General features: G+C 40.3%; 4 protein-coding genes and 1 long non-coding RNA gene across 5 annotated transcripts; 2 read left to right on the forward strand and 3 right to left on the reverse strand.

The window, feature by feature from the left end:
- Positions 1 to 874: 874 nt before the first annotated feature.
- Positions 875 to 1,947, reverse strand: LOC125504376 (acanthoscurrin-1-like). Its single transcript, XM_048666247.1, has 5 exons — positions 1,862 to 1,947; positions 1,652 to 1,799; positions 1,417 to 1,596; positions 1,308 to 1,355; positions 875 to 1,255 (listed from the first exon to the last, which is right to left on the reverse strand). The coding sequence occupies exons 1-5, from the start codon at positions 1,871 to 1,873 to the stop codon at positions 1,116 to 1,118; spliced, it is 528 nt and encodes a 175-aa protein (XP_048522204.1). The 5' UTR covers positions 1,874 to 1,947; the 3' UTR covers positions 875 to 1,115.
- A 4,975-nt stretch (positions 1,948 to 6,922) lies between these two features.
- On the forward strand, positions 6,923 to 8,597 carry LOC109542241. The gene is made up of 4 exons (XM_048666248.1): positions 6,923 to 7,660; positions 7,719 to 7,850; positions 7,903 to 8,077; positions 8,131 to 8,597. The coding sequence occupies exons 1-4, from the start codon at positions 7,649 to 7,651 to the stop codon at positions 8,289 to 8,291; spliced, it is 480 nt and encodes a 159-aa protein (XP_048522205.1). The 5' UTR covers positions 6,923 to 7,648; the 3' UTR covers positions 8,292 to 8,597.
- A 1,032-nt stretch (positions 8,598 to 9,629) lies between these two features.
- On the forward strand, positions 9,630 to 10,456 carry LOC125504375. Its single transcript, XR_007281462.1, has 2 exons — positions 9,630 to 9,662; positions 10,160 to 10,456. It is a non-coding gene; the product is annotated as an uncharacterized LOC125504375 (long non-coding RNA).
- Positions 10,457 to 11,179: 723 nt separating this feature from the next.
- LOC109542250 (protein FAM98B) lies at positions 11,180 to 12,166 on the reverse strand. The gene is made up of 6 exons (XM_048666246.1): positions 12,053 to 12,166; positions 11,769 to 11,994; positions 11,645 to 11,716; positions 11,549 to 11,590; positions 11,437 to 11,490; positions 11,180 to 11,377 (listed from the first exon to the last, which is right to left on the reverse strand). The coding sequence occupies exons 1-6, from the start codon at positions 12,062 to 12,064 to the stop codon at positions 11,304 to 11,306; spliced, it is 480 nt and encodes a 159-aa protein (XP_048522203.1). The 5' UTR covers positions 12,065 to 12,166; the 3' UTR covers positions 11,180 to 11,303.
- Positions 12,167 to 15,764: 3,598 nt separating this feature from the next.
- On the reverse strand, positions 15,765 to 17,336 carry LOC109545234. Its single transcript, XM_019915790.2, has 3 exons — positions 16,777 to 17,336; positions 16,622 to 16,727; positions 15,765 to 16,571 (listed from the first exon to the last, which is right to left on the reverse strand). The coding sequence occupies exons 1-3, from the start codon at positions 16,789 to 16,791 to the stop codon at positions 16,150 to 16,152; spliced, it is 543 nt and encodes a 180-aa protein (XP_019771349.2). The 5' UTR covers positions 16,792 to 17,336; the 3' UTR covers positions 15,765 to 16,149.
- Positions 17,337 to 17,490: the final 154 nt, after the last annotated feature.

The raw sequence follows: 17,490 nt of genomic DNA on the forward strand, positions 1-17,490 counted from the left end.
GCGACTGTTTGATTCTAATCGCGACTGAACTACAAAAGCATAGTTTTTCACGATTTGAGACTTATAATGTGCAAAGGTTCTTGCCACTTGCCAATAACAAGAAAAATTCCCTTGCTTCCACACCCGCATTGTCTCTTGTTGGAACCAAGTGAATGGCGCAGTACCAAGTAAACAAAGCCATTAACTTACATAACAAGTGCCATAAATGGTTAAGTACCCATAATCCACAAGTGCCACCATGATAAGTGGTGAGCTAGAAGCAGGTAGCAAGCAAAGTATAGGGTTGTACGTACCAGTTCGAGCTGCATGTTCAAACTTCCCCGTCAACAGGCACCGGCCAGTTTACGCGAAATGACAATGTGGTACCAGTTTTGATATTTGTTTACCTCATATTTTCCCATTTATACCGTTACGAGTCCTTGCTACAGTTTTTTATTCAGGTTTATGTGCAGCCAGTGCCACGCCTTTGTTGTAAGACGCATTTCCTTGCACGATCTCCCGGCTTTTCTTGGTACTGCCACCGCAGGATTTGGCCTTTACCAATTCAAATTTCTTTAATAGCGCAAAACTACTCGGCCTCCACTCTTGCCTGTTCTAGTTGCAAGTCTTTAAATGAAGGTTCTCTTCAAACAGCGGAAAAAACTGAACAATTTAATTGTCTTAGTTGCGCCAACGGTTCTTCAAACACCTGCTCTTAAAGTTTCAGGAACCCATTTCCTCTACTGACAGCTTTCCCCGACAAGCAGCCAGAACTTCTTCTTATTCTTAGCTTAGTTGCTTCAAAGAACGAGGATTAATATTGAAAGCAAGCTAAACCACAGCAGCAGGAACTTGCTGGTAAGTAGACCGTAGTGCGGGCAAAAAAGGGCAAAAGTTGTCAATAATAGTTCTTTATTGAACGCAATTGCTATCTTACAAAGGTAGTATGGTACAAAATATACAGAACATATAATGAACCAGAGGCAGTACACAACAGGTCACACAGCAAACTAATCAGACTGAACCCAAAGCGGTAAAAACATCCGGCAATACACCTACAAAGTTGCTTGAGCTTCCCAGTATGTTGCCGGATGATTAACCGCTGGGCATTGGATGGTCGGGCTTACGGGGGCGAATTACCAATGCCCACCATGGCCGTGAGCAAGGGTTGGGCCCCACAAACCAGCGGCGTGCACAGTTCCGGATGGTCCAGTGATGGTGGCGGGAACAGTGGGTGGTCCGGCAACGGTCACTCCATGGGCAAGGCCGCCAATTCCTGCAAAACACCCTTTAGTCACAGTTGGGAGAGGATTTGGTCGGGGACTTACCCAATCCCAGTCCGTGGCCAAGTCCAACTCCGAGTCCAAGGGAGGGTCCTGGAAAACAGTTCGATTATTGAGTAATGGAACCTTATAGTTCGGCAGTTGTGAGCCTTACCAACAAGAGCAGCTCCATGGGCAGAAGCGCCAATGATAGCTGAATGTCCGGCACTAGCGCCAATAACGGCAGCAGGGCCTGCGCTAGGTCCAACAACGGTGGCTCCAAGAGTGGAAGGTCCTACAACAGCGGCTCCATGGGTGGAGGGGCCCACCAATGAGACTCCATGGGCTGCAGGGCCTGCACGGAAACCCAATTGGAAGCTGAACGATTTTTCCGGGAGCCTGCAACTTACCAACAACGGACACGCCAAGGGCTGAAGGGCCAACAAGGCCGATTCCTCCCAATCCCAAACCATGTCCTCCCAGTCCCAAACCATGTCCTCCCAGGAGAACACCGCTGGGGGCTGCGAAAGCAACGGAAAGGGTGGCAAGGGCGATGATCTATGGAGAAATGCATAAATGATGAGCACCAAAGGCTGAAGGCAAAGGCAAAGTGAGCTTACCAAACCGTTCATTGTTAGATGGTGTCTTGTCTTGAGAGCTGGACTTGACTGTGCCCTATTACCGGCTACACCCCAGTATATATAGATCGCACTACGACCTTCGACAGCGTGTACGGAACTGGGGAAAAAATCCGTTTTGCAATTATCGATGGATAATATGATTTCTATTCGTTCATTTACCGTTGAAATTACATCAGACTGGTGGGGTGGTGGGTACGTGTAAGGCACACAGGCCGAAATTTATATCCTAAGGTCGTTTGTTCTCGGGTTGCTCATTTGCATGTCGCTCGAGTGGAAACTGCTCGACTTGAGTTACTAGCAAAAAAACCCGCATACCAAAGGAAATCGCCCGCGTTTTTAGCTAAAGTGCCAAAAACTCTTTGGGAGCTGATTAGGCTGGGATTAGCAGAGGCATTTTCCATCTAGAAGCAGGAACTTGATGACTAATAGCACACACGGTCGCCAATGTGCGCCAACAGAGAACCCATTCTTAGACAGCGATAATGAATGAAAAATGGCCATATTTACGGCAGGAAAAAACTCAATGTTAATTGGCAGGAATTATTTATTAGCCGGACACTGCTAAGAGATAGAAAGGAAATGTGCTTACGGTAAATCGTGTCACCTGATTGTGGGCAGTACCATTTTCCGCTAGGTCGTTTAATGTCAAGAAGACGATGCCGCTCCGGCTTTTCCGATAGCGAAAAACCGATTTCAGGTGATATTGAGCTAGATGCACTTTGAAAAAATGCCAACAAAAAGGGTGTTGCCCATGTCGTGAAACTAACTGGGTGCAACGTGCATTCGACACCGGAATCGTGCGATTTAACGATCTAGATTTTATGTAAATAATACTTTGCTTAATAGGCGTGCATACAACCTATTGTTGTTCAATCTACACCCCTGACCCTATTGGGCCATTCATTCAAAAAACCTCAATTTACTCAAAATTAAAATCAAACAAAATATACTCCGGATGACATGCAGGTAACGCAATGTCTTAAGGCGCAAAAGTTAAAAGTTAGGTCCTGTAGGAAGAGGTCTAAAATTCAGCTTTTAACAGTCGTGGCACTATAAATTCTAACTAGAAAACATTCAGGAACAAGGGACTGAATCCTCCTTTTGCTTCTGTTCACTGGTTAAAAGTCCCGAATGTTTAGGTCAGGTGATCGAAGTGGCCTGTTTCTGGTCCACCTCTTCCAATCGATCTGTATTCAATCGTTTTATGTAATATTGGGCACAAATGCGGCGGAGCCTATTTATTGACACAAATCATCTGTTTGGGAGAAATTCTAAAAAATCTTCGTCTTTAACCGGACTTTAATTTAAGGAGACATTTGAGGCTGAAAGTTGAAAGTGTTCCTAGATTTTGACTCAAAATGGACGTTTAAGCTCAACGGGAGCCTGTTTTTCAAAAATCCTGATGAGTGAAGACGAGCTTCTTCATTTATGGCCTGTTTGCGAGAAATTCGGAATAAATTCTACGAATAAGCAACAATTTCGCTCAATTTTACTGAAAAAATTGCATTTACAATCCTGCCAAGTCTGAATATTGTGAAAAATAACCCGATGAAACTCATCAAACTTTGGGAAAAACGCGGCTAAATACTTTTGGGATGCCGAAATGTTTTCTTAAAAGCATCATTTTTTGATTTACGGCGTCGTTTGGGCGCAAAAAATTAAAATGTATCAAGGGCGCAATAAAGGTTTTTTAGAGACATTTTCCCTTGACTGGGAGATCCATGTGATCACCCCTCAGAACAGAAAAAACCAATTGAAAAAACAATTTTTCCCGTTTTTTTGGCAAAAATACTTTTAAAGGCGGTCAAGACTCCAAAAACGATCTTGATAGGTTTTCACTATTTATCTAAATACCGCAAATTTAAAAACCAATTTTTGGTAGGCCTGGGTGACACTGTGTTGAGTTGCGCTTTTGAGTTGTTGCCGCTCTCTGAGTTGATGAGTTATAACTCAATAGCCGATGAGTTATAACTCATCTATTAAAGTGGTTTAAAGCTTTACGCGACCCTAGACTAGAATTTTAACATTTGAAAAAAGGGTCATCAACATTTTTTATGAGTAATGTTTTACCACTTTGCCCAAACAACCAAAAAAGGGGTTACGTCATTTTGTTAACTCATAATTTAAGTCACAATTTCGTTTGGTTGTTTGGTGTCCCAATCGGAAAATTAGGTTGAAGGTAACGGGTGTGGGACACTGATGAAAACCGCACTATTTAATTATTTGCCGGCGTTTCGACCTTGACTGGGGTCTTCTTCAAGGCCCAAATTATTTGTGAACGTTCTGTCGAAGTAGCTTCATTATAGTGAATGCATCTTCATGGCAAGGCACTAGTTATTTTTAATAAATTCGTAATTATGCATCATCTCAGTCTGCAGTGCAGAATTGTGCGAATGCGATTTTGCGGATTGAGAATTATATTAATGAATTCACTCTAATAAATCTAGTTTGACAGAAAGTTCACACATAATTGGAGCCTTAAAGAATACCCCAATGAAAGTCGAAACGTTGGCAAATAAATAAATAGTGACGTTTTCTGAAATGAAACTGAGTTACTGCGCCGGTTTGTTGAATTGGCACACCAAGCCATTTGCGCAGCACTGTACCGACTCGTAAAAATTCACTGAGTCATTTTTCACTGAAAATACCCCATTATTGCCAAAAAAGAAGAAAATCGTCAGAAAATAATGCTTAATTATAATAATGGTTTTCGGGAAAAAATGGTAGGGATTTAGTTTCGTTTCTGTCCCGAATTCGACACTGAAAAAGTTTTTGTAAATTTTTTACAAAGCTATGAATTTATCTTGTAATTTTTCGCGTAAAAGTCCTCCAGATCGTCAGTATTTTTAAATTAAAACTCTACAAAACAGAGCGTTTTTAGTAGAAAGTAAAGCAAAAAAAATCACGCTTATTCTGTTCGATTTTTTTATAAAAAATTGTTTGGTTTTTGTTCAAAATTCAAAGTTGGAAAGGGATTTCAAAAAATATTTTTTTCCCGGAAAATCCCTTAAGATTGTCAACATTTTTAAGCGAAACTTTAGAAAATTGAGCATTTAGATGAAAGAGTAATTTGGCTAAAACTGGAAAATTCTGAAATTTAAAGACATTTTTAAAATATTATTAATAAATGCCCTTCAAATTAAATCTAAGAAAAGTTGAAAAAAGTCATCAACATTTTCCCAGTAACGGACCTGAGTTGCTGCGCCAGTTCGTTGAATTGGCGCACCAAGCCATTTGCGCAGCACTGCGCCAACTCCTAAAAATTCACTTCAGAGTCATTTTTGACTGAAAATACCCCATTATTGTCAAAAAAGAAGAAAATCATCAGAAAATAATGCTTTTTTGCGTTGTCAATTAAAACTTTTAGTTTTGTGATCGATTTTGGAGAAAACCTTAATGGTTTTCGGGAAAAAACGGTAGGGATTTATTTTCGTTTCTGTCCCGAATTCGACACTGAATAAATTTATCTTGTAATTTTTCGCGTAAAAGTCCTCCAGATCGTCAGTATTTTAAAGTGAAACTCTACAAAATAGAGCGTTTTTAGTAGAAAGGAAAGCAAAAAAAATTCACTGAAAACTTAAAAACCACATTTTTTTACAAATTCTACAGTCTTCAGAGGAACGGAAGTGACGAGATTTCCAAAAAATCTGTTATAAACTTTCGCTTATTCTGTTCGTTTTTTTATCGAAAATTGTCTGATTTTTGATCAAAATTCGAAGATGGAAATGGATTTCAAAAGTTTTTACAAAGCGACGAAGGATTCGAAATTTATTTCATAATTTTTCGCGGAAAATGCCTTAAGATTGTCAGCATTTTTAAGCGAAACTTTAGAAAATTGAGCATTTAGATGAAAGAGTAACTTAGCGAAAACTGGAAAATTCTGAAATTGGAAGACATTTTAAAAACATTATTAATAAATGGCCTTAAAAAGTCATCAACATTTTCCCAGCAACGGAACTGAGTTGCTGCGCCGGTTCGTTGAATTGGCGCACCAAGCCATTTGCGCAGCACTGCACCAACTCCTAAAAATTCACTGAATTACCCAGGCCTAATTTTTGGACATCAATTGCAAAAAATTTCGCATAGATGCAAAATCGCTGGGCACGGCACTGGATAGAGCCGACTGGATAGGATTTGGAGTATCAACCCCCAAGTTTCGAACTCAGCGAAATCTCCAGGGTGGTTTCGGGCGAATAAATCGGCCTAGCGAACGTGAACTTAGACAAACCGCTGCCAATTTTTCGCACACTTGAGGGCCAACTTTCGGCCTTCCTTGATTGCTTTCAACCTATCGGCAATACCTGAAGACATTTCATCAGAAAGCGTTATTTTTGACTGAAAATACCCCATTATTGTCAAAAAAAGAAGAAAATCATCAGAAAATAATGCTTTTTGCGTTTTCGATTAAAAACTTTTAGTTTTGTGATCGGTTTTGGTGAAAACCTTAATGGTTTTCGGGAAAAAACGGTGGGGATTTATTTTCGTCTCTGTCCCAAATTCGACACTGCAAAAGTTTTTAAAATACTTTTACAAAGCTATAAATTTATCTTGTAATTTTTCGCGTAAAAGTCTTCCAGATCGCCAGTATTGTTAAGTGAAACTCTACAAAATAGAGCGTTTTTTAGTATAAAGTAAAGCAAAAAAAATCACTGCAAACTAAAAAAACACATTTTTTAACAAATTCTACAGTCTTCAGAGGAATGGCGGTTATGAGATTTCCAAATAATCTGTTATAAACTTTCGCTTATTCTGTTCGTTCTTTGATAGAAAATTGTTTGATTTTTGTTCCAAATTCGAAGCTGCAAAGGGATTTCAAATGTTTTTACAAAGCGACGAAGGATTCGAAATTTATTTCATAATTTTTCGCGGAAAATGCCTTAGATTGTCAGCATTTTTAAGCGAAACTTTCGGTTAGTTATAAACGGAACTGAGTTGCTGCGCCGGCTTGATGAATTGGCGCACCAAGCCATTGCGCAGCACTGCGCAACTCCTAAAAATTTACTGAGTTACCCAGGCCTAATTTTTGGACATCAATTGCAAAAAAATTGGATTGGGGTATGGGCACTGGATAGAGCGCACTTTGGAGTATCAACCCCCAAGTTTCGAACTCAGCAAAATCCCCAGGGTGGTTTCGGGCGAATAAATCGGCCTAGCGAACGTGAACTTAGACAAACCGCTGCCAATTTTTCGCACACTTGAGGGCCAACTTTCGACCTTCCTTGATTGCTTTCAACCTATCGGCAATACCCGAAAAGATTTCATCAGAAAGCGATTAATATAAAGCTGGCTGACTCATAATCTCTCCAGTCAGATCTTTAGGTGTTTGCTCGAGATTGGAAGCCCCATGTACTCACAGGGCGTCCCTTTGGGTCTTAATGAATGCCCTGCGAGCGAAATTCTCGCCAAGCACTCAACCAATAACAATTCGAACCGGATTATGCAACTGGCCAACGACAAAATGGCAATTCATTTGCATACCCGAGCCCATACATCACCAAGGCACATAAAACAGCTGAACCATGGAGAAATATTCAGCTCGGACCAAAAATAGCCGGCCGGATCCTGAATGGAGCCTACACACCCTCCAAGTCTGCACTCAAGGTCCGTGTTGCAATTAGGCGACTGGTACGTGCACGTATGCGAAAAAATGCACTTATCTCGCGAAAAAACCCAGTAGGCAGCTCCGTGCCGCGAAGGCCGGCTTTTTAGCTTATAAGCGAGGGTGTCTTTGATTCGGCACAATTTAGCAGTTTCAACCACACCAAGATGAAAGGCTTGGTAAGTCCTCGGGTGTCTCGACCATCAAAAAATCCGTTTCTACTAAAGAAAATTGCAGATTATTTTCTTCGCTCTTGCGGCTCTGGCAGCAGCCAAACCTGGTGGCTATGGATGGGGTGTGGCCCCCATTGCTCTTCCACTGTCCGTTTCCGGGCCTGTAACTTCAGGACTTCTCCTCTCAGGACCTCAGGTAAGCCCTAGCAACCCTTGGAAAGCCCCCGAAATAATTCAAGTGCATGCAGAGCACTGGAGCCATCATTGATGGCCCCAAAGATACCGGCGCCATCCTCACAGGCCCCAGCAGCACTGGAGCAGTTCTCACCTCCGGAGTCAGTCATGGATCGGTCCTCACTTCGGGGCCTTTGCTCCTCCCTTCACTCCCAGTCGCCTATTCGGCCCCAATCAGCTATGGCGCTGGTAAGCTAGTTCGGGCTCAAAGGGGCGAGTTATTGAGTGATAAATAATTTTAGCTGTGCTTACGAAAGGAGGCGGCAGCATTGGGGTTTCCGGTGCTGGGGCTGTGGTGAGCGGCCCCAAAACTGTTCCCGTTGTCGTTGAAGGGCCGTCGGGCAAAATTGCAGCGGACGGTCTGTGGGGCCCCACCCTAGAAGGCCTGCCCTACGCCTACTAAACTCGACAATAAACTGGCCCTTCCTTGGGCGATCCTGACGGGAATGAGCTGGCCAACGACCAAGGGCATTGGCTAATTCAGATCGAGATGCCTGCAGATAACTTTTTCTCACTTTACCCTGCTGAATTCGTCATTTTTCTTGCTGCAAAGCACTCTTCGTTTAGCAACTCGGATACAAACCCGATTGGCCTGGCTGGTTCCCTGATGATGGCCGCAGGAGTGGCTCTTGGAAAAACCGCAACTGCCTCCACCTGTCTTTAATGTGTAATTATTTATTTTCAATAGAGCAAACTAGTTAGCATGAAAGTCATTGTTTTTCTCTACTACGCATAGATTTTAATGTTCCCAGATAAGAAGGGCAATTTGAGTTTGGTTTCTCAAAGTTTTCTAATGGCTGGTGGTTCTGCTGGCCATTCCTTATGTAATCACGACTAAGGCAATTTCTTGTAGGTATACCTACATGTGTGTATGATATATTAAGAACGTGTTGGTTACGTGCCTAAGTAACACGGAAAATAATGAGAAATTGTAACATAAACCGCTTTTTTCATTGGGAAAATTGAAATAGTTCTTGTTTTGCTTATCTAGTGGGTGTGCCGCGAGACAAAGAACTGCTTGGTCGAGGTGACATTGCATTATTGCATATTTTCTTCATTATGGTATCCTGGTGGCGAAAATCCAATGGTACTGAGGTGGAAACATTATCGCTTTGTATGCGAAACGGCCCCGAACTGAGACTCTTTGCATTTCGTGTTTCACATTCATTTTAATGCATTTTTTATCTTTCGAAGAAACCCGACTGAAAATGTTATAATAGCCGTTTTTATTCGAATGCATCTAAAACTGCAATTTTTCGATCAGAAGCTTTAGAAGATTTACTTTTACATACGGACTTTTACGCACATGTGCGCACAAGTAAATCTGACAAATTGAACGTATCATTGTCATTATATTTTCAATAGTAGTTTTCGATACAAGGGCGAAAAACGGATTTTCGCCCTCGTGTCGAACAATATTTTTTCTTCGAATAAGGACATAACACGAATAATAAGTTATAAGAAATAAAAATAGCCAAAAATAAAGGCCGTCAACTTCATATATAAAGCTTGATGTCAATGCCATTTTTGAAATTGTCATGTTTTGACGTTCGTAATTTTTCAAAAGCGTACTTTTGTAAGCATATACAAGTGAAACAATGAGTGTTAACAATTCAAGTGCTGCTTTCACGGTATGGTGTTGCATATTTTGCATAAAATTTGCGATCTTTAAAAAAATCGTGTTTTGCTTGTGGCAACATCGGCGAGCACAAAAAATAAACCATTTGAACGACTTTGAAGACTGAAATTGTAACAAAGTTATAATTTACAAATTGTAAGTAAACTTTAAATTATGACCAATAGTTCTCTTTAAACCTACGTAATTTCTTGAAAAAGCCTGTCGTTTACTTTTTAATGAAAATACTTTCAAATATTTTATGACAGTGACAATTTTAATTTGTCAGATTTGCTTTTGCGCACATATCCGTAAAAGTCCGTGCGTAAAAGTAAAACAAATGAACAGTAAAGAAAGGTGCTTCTTTTTGATCATCGCTTCTGACCGAAAAATAACACTTTTAGATTCATTCAATAAAAATAATACTTTGATCAACAATTTTTCTTCATCAAAGTGCGTTTTAACCACCTTCTATTCATTGACATTTGCTACTTCTCTGTGACATAACGGTGTTTGTTTATTTTCTGTTCTTCTTTGTACCATTAATTGGCTTTGCTTGCCTTCGATGATGAAAAAATATTGGACTGAACTCTCACTGATTTAAACAACAACCTTTTATCTACACTTCTTGATTACAACCAACTAATATGTAACAGGATGTTTTTAGATTATGAAAAATACAAATTGGCAGTTTTATAAATTGATTGACAAGAAAAAACCATTGACATTGTGGACCAGTTCCGAACATGATTGACAAAAACAATTGACATTATGGACCAGTTCCGAACAGTGTTTGTTGAAAGCTGTCATGGTGACAGTTTTGCGCATTTTTGATGAATGAGGGAGGATATTTAAACTCTTGGAAATCTCCTTCTCCATAGTTTGAAATTCGTAATTGCGCTTTAGGAGTTTCAAAAATCCAGTTCGTCTTTAATAAAAAATGTATTCCCAAATTCCATTTGGGTTGCTGTCATTTCATTGCGCAAAATTAGTTGCAGGTTTGATGGCGCCACTCCTGATCGGTTCCTTAAATATTCCCAACATTTTGTGGTTTTTTCACATTTTGCGGGGAAAATTGCCTATTTTTCCATAGAAGAGTTCACTTTATCGTGTAGTGCTATTTTCCGGGCTGGTTGTGCGGTTTTAGACACGATAACAGGATTTCCCTAATTGGACCCATTCTGACTGTTCACTGATAACCTTGAAAGATAGATGACAGATTGAAGTATTAAGACGCTAATTTTGGCATGCGAAACAGCTTTATGCTTCAATTCCCTTTCAATCAATTTGTCTTCTTTCCTTCTAACATTCAACGGCATTCAACAAGAATGTTAACTTCGCCAGGCTCAATAGTGCCAATTTTGCGGATATTCCTTCTCTAGCTCGATTGGGGCCTTTTATGTTTGAAATGTTTTTTTTATACAAAGCGATTGAAAATTGGCATCATTCTTCAGTAGGCATTGCATGGGAGTACAGAAAAAATAACCTACTATTGGTACCTACTAAATACGTTTTTAGCTTTACAAACTCTGGAAATTTGAGCCTAAAAACCATCTTTATGCAGGTAGTGAAATCGGCACCATCAGCATAAGGAATCGTAAATAATTACTGTTAGTTATCCAGGTGCAGTTCCCTGTTCTCTGTTTGGACTTGGATTCAATAAGTAATCGAGCACATTTCAACAAAGAGCTTGATTTATTCATTAGTTACGAAAGGTATTATTTACAGTTGTAAAATAGTCAACATAGTCTTTCGATCCATACTATTTACACTATACTATGCAATTCTGGTGGCCAGCGTCTACCATTTCTTCCATGAGCCAGAGTCGCCTCTCCATTGGCCGTCGTCTTCGCCCCATCCGCCGTTCCATGCGCCTATCGGTTCACGTGTTACTGAGCGAACCAATCGAATTAACGCCAAACTAGCGACTTACCGTTGTCACCTTTCCATTGGCCGTCGTCTTCGCCCCATCCACCGTTCCAGGCACCTGAAAGGTTCAACGATTACGTAAAACCTACGAGTTTCTAAATAAGTGTTTTGCTTACCATTGTCTCCTCTCCATTGGCCGTCATCACCTCCCCAAGCACCTGCAACATAAAATTGCGTTCAGACTCAAAGGGTGAGTTGGTGTAGGGTCTTACCTTCGCCCCCCCAGCCGGCTTGAATGGCGTCGGGTCCAATGGGGCCGTTCTTGGTGATGGCACCAGATGGTCCTGAAACGGCGCATTAGTTTGCTTGTAAGGAAAAAAGGGTCTGGCAAGGTACCTTTTAAGATAATATCGTTGCCTCCCCATGCACCTTCTCCTTTCCATGAACCGTCGTCACCATCCCAACTGCCATCGTCACCAGACCAGGCTCCAGCTCCCACCCATCCAGCGCCAGCGCCACGACCATCAGGTCCAATGGGGCCATTAGGGGTGATTATGCCAGAGGGCCCCTTCAGGATGATGCCTGCATGGGCTGAAGCGCAGAGCGCCAATGTTGCAACCACCTATAGGGAAAGATGGCATTATCGGTGGCGCTTTGCAGGTTTGCTTAAGGGCACTTACCAGAAATTTCATGTTAGTTATTTCGATGAAGAAACCGAAAGACAAACTATAACTCAAACTGGGCTGGTTGATACTTATATAGATCAATCAGTGGCCTTCGAAGACAACGAGGAAAATGCGTTAATTCTTGTACCAAATGGTGGCGACCTGGGGTCATTATCATAACGAAACGCAGTGGTGGAGGCTGACCGTTTTTTCTTTGGCGCTTGGTTAAGGTGCGTACCGGACAGGTGGTGAATGTGGGCGGGTTCAGCCGATCCTTCCCGGGATTTATTTGAGCGTTATCATCAATAAGGGATAAGTTTAAGGTGCAGCTTCTGTGAAATATGGACATTTCCTTCATAAAGCCCTCTGAAAGTACTGCTTTCTCCCCCGTCCCTGATTAGATTAGAAATGGTGCATACATCGGTGGCAATTATCACATTTTGCATTCATTAATAATTAGCCGCTGCTTAAGTTCAGCGCTTTAATTGCGCGGCTTTTTTCCAACGAAATTAAGGCCGCCGGGAAACTTTACATAACAGAAACTCTGGCAGGGCTTATGGAACATTTCTTCCGCAAATTGCCCTATTTTAGGCTACAGGTAAGGTGTGAAAACGGAATTTTTCAAGTTCAAATTTGTCAATAATTCGGCAGATTGAGTCAGAATCGTCAGGACAAGTGGGGCCAATTGCTAATTACTGTGCGCGTTGCCTTAATTGATTTCTATCTCGACCTTGCCGGTTTGTTGGCGTTTTTCTGCCGGAAAAAATATTTTTTGGCTTGCGGAAGAACAAACACATCAAAGTTTTAGTTAATTGCGTCGAATTTTACAGATTTTCAAAAGTTGACATCAAGATATCGTCTCAATAGGGTGATTTTTCAGTTTTGACAAATATAATATTTTCAAATCACAACCAGAGGTTTGCTTGGGGTTCTTTTGATCTGAAACTGGGTTCTTTAAAGTAGGCCTTTGTAGATACCAGATATTGCAAACGACCAAATTTCTTGTCGTTTTTTCAAGGGGCTGTTGCCCTTAAATAAACAAAAAAACAGTTACGGTTTGCCTACTTGTTCAGTACTACACGTTTTGAAGCATTTATATGTGGACACCCTGTATCTTTCTTCAACGTTTTGAAACATCAACCAAACATATTTACATTACAAAACAACATTTATGATTGTAAGCAAAAAATAGATACTTGTGGGCAATACAGAAGAAATGTTTTAAAAACGCAATTTTGGGACCACACTGTATACAGGGTGATTCAAAATTGGCGTCATTCCGTTTAAGCGGTAATAGGGGCTCACTTGAATATACGAGAAAAATATTGTAAATTTTTTTTCGATAATTTCTAGAAGATATTAACAGTTGAAAATCGAATTTCAACTTTGCTATTAAGCATTATTTTGAAAGTGTTCCGTGTTTAGTTGGAAGCATATTACTTAAGCATATAAACTTAAGCGTTCAAAAACAAATATTACGATCTTTGCTTCAAATTAAGAATTTTTTTTTAATTTCTAAAGTTATCTTCTGGGGCCAACAAAGGGCGAGGAGAGTGGTTCCAGGAAGATAGTGGACGACAATTGATGTTCGGGTTCCAGACACAGAGGAACAAGTATTGGACATAATTGCAGCAGAGCCTTTCAGAGGCACTCAGAACATTGCATAACCACTGAAACTTTCCCAGGCACCAAAGAAATACCGACTACATTCCTACCACGTATGTAAGATCACATTAAACCAATGGATTACTAAACACCGGTATAAATTGAACAGGAGTTAATTAACCGAATACGAGAAGAGTGCATAATAAGGTGTTTACACAGGCACTTGTTTGAAGTTACAGACTCAAATGTATGTTTTTGTAATTTGTATACAAATTAATAATTCGAGGTTATGAGTTTCGAAATAGGTTCCGTCATTCAACGATTCCTGTTGATTTTACCGTTTATCCTTCTCCATCTTATTGTCATTTTCTCTATTTATTCATGGTTACCGGAGTTTTAAATAATTACGAGCAACAGATATTTACGTACTGTTAATTAGGCAGATTACCTTAGAAAACATTGTTGCCGTTTTTCTAATATATTTTCTTGCAAATTTCTCAGTTTTTAATAACAATTAATTTTTTTCAATATTTTTTCTGTACTCCTAAAACATCGCAGACAACACCTCCAGAGGAATTATGCCAATTTTGAATCGCCCTGTATCTTCTAAAAGTTATCGGAAAAAAAATTTCAATATTTTTGTCGCAGTCCCCAAGTCAAGCCCTTATTCCCCCTTAAAAGAAATTACGCCAATTTTGAATCATCCTGTATATTAGCTTAAACGGCGGGATCGACTTATTGCTATTCTGTATACGTAAATTTTGACGTTCAGTTAAAAAATCCTTAACAAACAGGTATTTATGCAATGTTAATTAGGCAGATTACCTTAAAAAACATTGTTGCCGTTTTTCTAATATAGTATTTTGCAAATTTCTCAGTTTAATAACAATTAATTTTTTTTGCTATTTTTTCTGCACTGCTAAAACACCGCCAGACAACACCTCCAGAGAAATGACGCCAATTTTGAATCACCCTGTATACATTAATCCAGAGAAACCACAATTTTTTATTTTCTTCATCTGCCAGGCGTTCAATTGTAGTAAGTCCAGTGTGTGAAAACATGCATACAGCCAATCGTAAACATTCCTGCCCTTGTAAAGTTACGTATTTGTCGAGGAGAAAAAATCAAGGCGTTGACTTCGAGCGCAAACCACACCTTTGCTGGATATGTGTGGTATTTGGTGAACAAAAGAGTCGAATATTTGTTCCCCTAGAGGCAGGATTTCACATTATTTGCCCCGATATGCGGCAGCGGAACGGTTTGGATGCATTTAGCAGTAAACTGATTGATAATTCCTAGTTCTATCGATCTGTTGCAAATTCAAAAGGATTTAAATATGTTGAACATTGCAAAGGAGGGATTAGGACCCATTGAGAAATGAGAAAGTAACTGAAAACTTGAGGAGGAAAAGTATGAATAACTGCGCCGAACATGTAATATACCGTGTGAGGGTGTGAGGGTGAAGCAGGATTGCAATAACTGTTTGTATCTGGACAAAATGCTATATTAGTTTATTTATTGCAAGTCCACGAGTTTGTCAAGAATTTGCCTATTACAAATCAGTTTTCTGCTTTTACTAACAGAATACGTTGGTATAATTCATACAAGAAGTTTTGCATTTAACAGCCGCCAAATTAGCAGAGTTAATCTTAATCATCCCTTAGATTGGCAATTGGATTGGAGAGTTTGATCAAAATTCACAAATAATTTTGATGAGTTTTCAATTATTCATTTCCTTCCCTTACGAAACCCCCTTCAACCAAATCGGATGCTTTAGAACGTACGTTTCGGCTTATAAACTCTGATTCATCTAAACTGAGCTTAGACTGTCCTGAATCGAGCTGTAGCTGTTCTGAGCCTCGTCCATTGAAATAAATTAACTGCCATCTGCAGGGGGAAGCAAAAGAGTAAAGCAGACCATGTCTGGTTACTTTTCCATTTAACAAACGTAAAAATATCGTGTTTCGCCAAAATTCAGATAGAAACAGAAGAAACCTGATGACCAAAAGGCCAATTGTAAGTTCATCCATTGAGCTGGTTTGTGCTGGTTATGGTTATTCGGCCCAATGCGAAAAAGCAGACTTTCGTAAATATTGATAAAGCAAACCACATCGTATTTTCTTTCAATTATTTTTATTGAATTTGTTCTGGCCTGATGAAAACCAAGCATTAAAATCATGGCAATTCACGCCGATGTGAATACATTGGTATTATAAAGTGCATGTTTCGGAATCGCTAATTTCCGGCTGAACCCAGTTGATGAGAGCTAATAGGCTCGAAACCGGTCCTGGGGGTGCCTGAGGTTAGCGAATTTCGAAATCTGCACTTGCCTATATCAAAAGCTCGTGACGGCTCTGCTGATACCGAAAGTCTTTCATTGTTCATACTTTGACTTTATTTACATTCTCCAAAAACTTCCTTGTCCTTTTAACAACTATGACTAGACCTAAGGAAAGTGCTGACATGAATCTAAGCTAGTGTGATTACTACCAAGCGCCTCCAATCATCAGTAGTAGTGGTGATTGGCCGGATTATGCAACTTCTCGTCCTTCTTGTGAATCACGTGTTTTGCCCCATTTTTTGCCAGCTTGGCAGCGGTTTCGATGGCAATCTTGGTCACAAAATCCACCGTGGATTTGGCGATCTTCGCAGTCACATCCACTGTCTTGAACAGCGCCTTTTCCAGCAGGTTCTTCTTGAACTTGGCCTGCTTATCCAGATAGTCTTCGTAGTGCTTGCGCAACAGTTTCTCGTCAATGTGGTGCTTCCTCTCTTCGGTATGGTGTCCGTATCCGGAATGCACTTCCGGCGGCGGGTACAGTTTAGAAGGTCGCTCCTCTTCGGAGGGGTAAATCTGGTTGATGGCCGCATAAGTCGAGTGATAAATCGGCTCCTTCTTGGCACTGTTGTGGGGATATTCGGTTGGAACTGAAAAAACACTTTGATCAGCATCCGGAGGCTTAAAAGATTCAACTTACTGTGATCTGAAGCGGGAGTAATGACGATTTCGTGCCTCGATGGTCCAAGGTTGGGCCAGCGGTCCGCAGGAAGGGCGACAATAGGCGCCAGCAACATCAAGAAGCTCTGGAATAATTCTGTTAAATACTCTACAGTAGGAACAGAAAATCCTCACCAGTAGTCGATGCATTTTGAACCGCAACTGCCACTATGGGAGTATTAGAATGTACTGCAACTGGCTGAGAATTTTCTTAGGACTAAATCTGAATAATAATGCAAAATGAAGAAATACCCTGCACCGTTGACCTTCCCAGTCATTTTATATAGGCCAGTAACCAGTTGCATTCGTTCACTTGCAATTGCGAGGACAATGAATATGGAAATTGTAAAGGAGAAAGGAACAACAGCTGAAAATTAAAGCTCTTTAATAAGGCCAAAGGGCTTAAATCTTGAGTCTAGTTTTGAACCAAAAACCCTCTTTTTAGGAACTTTTCTAAGGCGGCCAAATTGCACTGGGCGGTTTTCGAAAGCGCTCGCTATTGGAGATTGTGCTTTTACTACTCCAATGTTGTTCCGGACGTTAATTTCTTTGGTGCATTAGTTGCACTTTGCGGCTTGATTGATTGGATTGAATTGGAAGCAATTTTCAATGATAATAAACTCAAATCGCTGATTTGCTGAATTTATTATCAATGCGCAAAAATTTGATCTTTTTACTGCAAAAAGTACTAGAACTTCGTTGATTTTTCAACGAAAAACTAATCATTGTGGCAAGTGCTATGCAAGATTATTCAATCGCATTTTCAACTAATTGACAATTGCATTCGCTATTATACAGGGTGATTCAAAATTGGCATCATTCCTCTGGAGGTGTTGTCTGGCGTTGATT

The sequence above is a fragment of the Dendroctonus ponderosae genome, unplaced genomic scaffold (genome assembly GCF_020466585.1).
Source record: "Dendroctonus ponderosae isolate FM_Combo_2020 unplaced genomic scaffold, Dpon_F_20191213v2 Dpon_F_20191213_426, whole genome shotgun sequence".
NCBI classification, from domain to species: Eukaryota; Metazoa; Arthropoda; class Insecta; order Coleoptera; family Curculionidae; genus Dendroctonus; species Dendroctonus ponderosae.

Coding starts and splice junctions, on each gene's coding strand:
- LOC125504376 (XM_048666247.1), bottom strand. Junction 1,597..1,651: donor CCTTGGCGTGTCCGTTGTTG/GTAAGTTGCAGG, acceptor GTTTCCGTGCAG/GCCCTGCAGCCCATGGAGTC. Junction 1,356..1,416: donor CCATGGAGCTGCTCTTGTTG/GTAAGGCTCACA, acceptor ACTGTTTTCCAG/GACCCTCCCTTGGACTCGGA.
- LOC109542241 (XM_048666248.1), top strand. Junction 7,851..7,902: donor TTCTCCTCTCAGGACCTCAG/GTAAGCCCTAGC, acceptor AAGTGCATGCAG/AGCACTGGAGCCATCATTGA. Junction 8,078..8,130: donor CCCAATCAGCTATGGCGCTG/GTAAGCTAGTTC, acceptor AAATAATTTTAG/CTGTGCTTACGAAAGGAGGC.
- LOC109542250 (XM_048666246.1), bottom strand. Junction 11,491..11,548: donor CCAATGGAGAGGAGACAATG/GTAAGCAAAACA, acceptor TGAACCTTTCAG/GTGCCTGGAACGGTGGATGG. Junction 11,378..11,436: donor CCAATGGAAAGGTGACAACG/GTAAGTCGCTAG, acceptor GTGAACCGATAG/GCGCATGGAACGGCGGATGG.
- LOC109545234 (XM_019915790.2), bottom strand. Junction 16,572..16,621: donor TACTCCCGCTTCAGATCACA/GTAAGTTGAATC, acceptor GTGTTTTTTCAG/TTCCAACCGAATATCCCCAC.